The 5,406-nt window shown below is 35.7% G+C and overlaps 1 protein-coding gene across 1 annotated transcript; it reads left to right on the plus strand.

The window, feature by feature from the left end:
• The first annotated feature begins 2,575 nt into the window (after positions 1–2,575).
• Positions 2,576–5,155, plus strand: LOC149183752 (uncharacterized). Its single transcript, XM_089415065.1, has 5 exons — positions 2,576–3,028; positions 3,170–3,351; positions 3,550–4,076; positions 4,326–4,450; positions 4,703–5,155. The coding sequence occupies exons 1-5, from the start codon at positions 2,576–2,578 to the stop codon at positions 5,153–5,155; spliced, it is 1,740 nt and encodes a 579-aa protein (XP_089271191.1).
• The last annotated feature ends 251 nt before the right edge of the window (positions 5,156–5,406 follow it).

The following is a 5,406-nucleotide window of genomic DNA, read 5'->3' on the forward strand; positions in this document are numbered from 1 at the left end:
TGACAAATATGTTTGCTATTTTATGATTTCAATTTTAGAGTTAGTTCATAGTTCAATTTCCATTGATTAAGATTTGTAATTGCAGAATTCAATCTATAGTTAGATGAATGAACCTTGTAAGAGGATCAACTATTATTGATTTCCAAAGTTACTTATCTCATTCATTGCCTTGACTAGTTGAGATTTAGAAATTGTTTTGAATTGTTATGACTTAGGATTGGAAGGGATTCTATAGAGTAAAGTTCTTGTAAGGGAATGGTAGAATCTTCAACAAGTAATTAATACTTTGTTTTGTTAAATAGGCAATCAGATTTCAATCAGATTTGTTTTCATCTAAATCAATGCTTAAGTGTTTGAAAAAGACAAGGAGACACCTCTTGTAAGAGAGCATTGTTAATTTCACTTCACTAGGCTATCATTAGAACACTAGATCTTTCTAGATCTATATACATTAGATAAGTGCCTCTAAGTGTACCTACTCGGGTTGACAAAAGGAATTAAAGCTTAACTTACCTTAGCAAGTAAAGCTCAACATTTTGGCGTCGTTGCCGGGGAGGTGCAAACTAGGAAGATTTAAAAATATAATAATAATAATAAATAATAAACAAAACAAAAAAAAAAAAATCTTAAAATCTTAAATAAACAAAACAACAAAAACACATATTTAGTTTTAATTCTTTAAGCCATGATTCTTTATGTCTAGATCTAGGGATGAAAAAGGAAGATTCATTAAAACCCCCCACCAAACAACTAACCCTCCATTGGGAGAAGAAACTTTAGAGAGGATTGAGTACACAACACCAACTAGAAAAGTTACTATGGAAAAACTTGACGAAAAACAAAGATCAAGCCAAAGACTTACTCTCGTTGAAAGACAAATCCTACTAGCTCATGAGGCAAAGAAAAGATATATACCTGAGACTTCTACAATATGGAAACAAAAAGAGAGTAGTACAAGAATCCAACAACCTATCCTTGAACAGATTGTTCCTCAAGAATCAAAACAGGAAGAAGAGATAGAAACCTTAGGTAAGTCACATATCACAATGGCTGAAGATGGAGGATCCAGAGGACCTACTGCAGAACAACTTAGAGAGTACGAGAGACAAGTGAAAGAAAGGAGAAGACAAAGAGAGCTTGAAGAAAAACAAGGAAATGATACTCTGTTTGGAGGGAATCAAAATCCACCAGAAGAAGAGGAATCAACATTCAAATTTCTAATTCAAGATAGAGGAGAGTACATGGATGAGGAAATTAAAATGAAAAATATCCCACCATCTATATTACCAAAATTTTATGGTATGGCATTTGAAGACCCTGATTCATTTTTGTTTGAAGTTGATATAGTATGTTGAACCTATGGATATACTGATGATGCACACAGACTTTGACTTTTTCCTGCCACATTAAAAGCAGCATCACTTAGGTGGTTCATGGAATTAGGTGAACACAGAGTCACTGACACTGATTGGGATAACATGAGAAAAATATTTTTGAAAAAGTATCAACCTTACTGTCAATCAAAAGACTCTAAAGATGACATCTTTAGAATGAATCAACAAGAAGATGAGACCTTAGAAGAATACTTGGAAAGATTTTCATACAATCTGCAAAAATCAAAACATAGAACCATGTCTGCTGATCTTATTCGAACAATATTTCTTAAGGGCATCCAGGACAAATATCTAGATGACCTCAATCTCATGGGTAAAGGGGACATTTCTAATTTACCTTTAGAAGAGATTGTTGACTTGTGTCAGAAGTACTCCAGAAGTAGAGTAAGAAATGGAAGAAGAACTATGACATCTAGAATCACTAAATCTGCCACAGGAAATATTACCAGAGCTGAACTAGGAAATCTATTTGAAGATTTTAAAACAGACCTTTTAAGCACTTTGGGGAATCAAATAGACACTCTGAAAGCAAAGAAAAGACAAGATGAACAAGAACAAGAGTTATCTATATTTTGTCCCAAATGTAGACGAAAACATGCCTTGAAAGAATGTCCTTTAGATAATGTGCAGATTTGTGGGTTTTGTACAGAAAATCATGACACTAAGGATTGCACAAAGATGAAAGTTTTGCAAAACTATAATTTGGAAGCCAATGCAGAGATGGAGAACATATATTTCATGGGAGCTCGAAGGCCATGGTAGCCAAGACCTCCAGTATGTTTCAAAATCCAAATCCAGCAAATTATAACATGCATGTTCAAAATTCTTGGAATGTTCCTATGCCTTGGAAAAATTGGTTTAATCAACAACAACAAACTTATCCACAATAGGGATGGAGAGGATATTTCTATCCTCAACAACTGCCTCAACAATATCAACAACCATTTCCTCAGCCATATCCTCAACACTATCAACAACAATATTCTTAGCCATATCCACAACAATACCCTCAACAACCAGTTGCTTATCAACAACAAAATCCTCAGCAAACCTTACCTGTTTCTCCACAAATAAATTCAACACAGCTACAATTACCATCCAATCAACCTCCTAAACCCATGCAGCTACCAGCTCAACCCATAGCTAACCCAAACAACCGAATAGATAGACCAGCTTACAGCATGGATGAGGGACCATCGTACCCAATTCTGCCACTGCAAAACATTGAACTAAGGTCAGGTCGAATTCTGCAAATGGAACCTCCACCTGTTCCAATGCAGTCACAAAACGAGAGTCAAATTGATGAACAAAATGATCCAACACACAACAAACAAAATGATCCAACACATAGAAAACAAAACAATCCAGAACAGGGTCAACAAATCAAAACAGTACAATCACCTCCATTTCCAGAGTGGTTACTTCAACCAAAATTACCCATACCATTGCCACAATTTGATGTTCTTGATGAATTGAGAAATGTGTATGTCAAAATGCCATTACTCCAGGCAATCAAGGATATTCCAATTTATACCAAAGCCATTAAAGAACTCTGTCTCAAAAAGCCTGCAAAGAAAATATTTGATCCACAAACAATACATGTTATTGGCAATTTAGTTGGCTTAATGTCAAATGTCATTTCCATGGAAAAATATGTTGACCTAGGCATACCTAGAGTCACAACAATTATCAACAAAATTTCAATTCCAAACACTCTAATTGACTTAGGAGCTGCAATAAATGTTATGACATTGGACGCAATGAAAATTTTACAGCTAACAAATTTACAGTCAACACCAATTGTTTTGGAATTAGCAGATCACTCAAAAGTCATACCTGAAGGGATACTGGAAGATATAATTGTTTCACTGGACCCTTGGGAGTATCCAGTTGATTTCTTAGTGCTCCAGCCAAAATCAAACTTAGGAGGACACCCACTCATACTTGGAAAATCATGGTTGGCAACTACTGATGCATTCATTTGGTGTAGATCGGGTAACATGATTATTTCTAGAGGCATGGAGAGAAAGCAACTTACCTTGTACCCATCAGCCCAAGCTCCAGCAGTAACAAAAAACCTATGGCTTGATGATAAATACAATGATAGGGAAGAAATATACTCTGTTTTAAGCATCAATCAAATGTATGATTTCAGGGAGAACAATAATGAAGACTTAGTGGAAATGTTTATCTCTCAACCTGATGTTTCAGAGGAGTTGAGAAATGAACAATACATTGCTGCAGATCAAATATTGGCACAAAGATTTCAGGAAACTTGTACCATGTATTCTCTGAAAACATTATTTGAAGATATCTTTCCAATCAACTCCATTACAAACACACAAAGCAAGACTGTAGAAATCAACCCAGGAAAAACATTGAACATTGGGGCATTTCTAGAAATATCTCAAGAACAGAAATTGCTTGACTTGTTGACCAAATACCAAAAGGCATTTGCTTGGGATTACACTGACATGCAGGGAATTCACCCAGAAACTTGCACTCACCATATTTACACAGACACTAGCATTCGACCAGTGAGGCAGCCACAGAGAAGGATGAATCCCATGCTCAAAGAGATTGTAAGAGATGAACTGCAAAAGCTACTGAAAGTCAATTTCATTTACCCCATCTCAGACAGCCAGTGGGTATCTCCGCTAGTGATAGTCCCCAAGAAAAATGGTAAGTGGCGAGTTTGTGTTGACTACAAAGAACTGAATAAAGCCACCCTTAAAGACTACTTTCCATTTCCATTTATTAATCAAGTTTTGGATACATTGGTTGGAAAAATATCATTTTCCTTCCTGGATGGTTTTAGCGGTTACAATCAGATCAACATAGCCTTAAAAGACCAAGACAAAACAACATTTACCTGTCCCTGGGGCACATATGCTTACAATGTTCTACCATTTGGCTTGTGCAATGCTCCAGCAACATTTCAGAGAGCAGTATTAGCAATTTTTGCTGATCTGGTCCATGAGTGTGTTGAAGTATACATGGATGATTTTTCAGTATATGGTGATTCCTTTGACCATTCTTTGCAAAATCTTGAGAAAGTATTGAAATGATGCATTGAAACCAACTTGTCTTTAAGCAATGAAAAATGTTATATGATGTTGAATGAGGGAATAGTCTTAGGACATCATGTTTCTTCCGAGGGAATCAAGGTAGATCAAACCAAAATTCAAATTATTGTCAAATTGCCAATTCCAACAAATCAAAAAGATGTAAGAAGCTTTCTTGGTTATGCAAGCTATTATAGGAGATTTATTGAAAACTTTAGTAAGATAGCTTTGCCTTTGTTTAAGCTTCTTGCAAAAGATGTATCTTTCAATTGGAATGGTAGTTGTCAAACTGCTTTTGAGAAACTCAAAGAAAAATTATCCACTGCTCCAGTTTTGAGGGGACCCAATTGGACTTTACCTTTTCACATCTCAACTGATGCATCTGATACAGTAGTAGGGGCTTCATTAGGGCAGAAAGAAGATGCTTTAACTTATGCCATTTACTTTATCAGTAAAAATTTGACTCCTGTTGAACTCAACTACACAGTAACTGAAAAGGAAATGCTTGCAATCATACATGTGGTGAACAAATTTCGTCACTACATAACTGGGTATGAAGTCCTTATTCACACTGACCACTCCGCCATTAGATACTTAATGAAAAAACCTATTACTAATGGCAGGATCACCAGATGGTTACTCTTACTGCAGGAATTTAATCTCACCGTGTTGGATAGACCAGGGAAAGAGAACTAGGTAGCAGATTACTTTTCTAGACTACAAAATCCAAGTGAAGTTGTTCCAGTTGAAGATTCATTTCCTGATGAACACTTGTTTGCAATTTTAGTGTTAACCCCATGGTATGCTGATTTAGCTAATTACTTGACCACAGGAAAAGTACCTCCATCTTTCAGCTCAAAGGAGAAGAAAAGACTTATCAAGCAAAGTGCAAGATATTCATGGGTTAATGGCGATTTTTTTAATACTAGTTATGATATGATTATTAG

The sequence above is a fragment of the Pinus tabuliformis genome, chromosome 3_2, assembly GCF_031772625.1.
Source record: "Pinus tabuliformis cultivar Carrire ecotype Pingquan chromosome 3_2, CPIR1, whole genome shotgun sequence".
NCBI classification, from domain to species: domain Eukaryota; kingdom Viridiplantae; phylum Streptophyta; class Pinopsida; order Pinales; family Pinaceae; genus Pinus; species Pinus tabuliformis.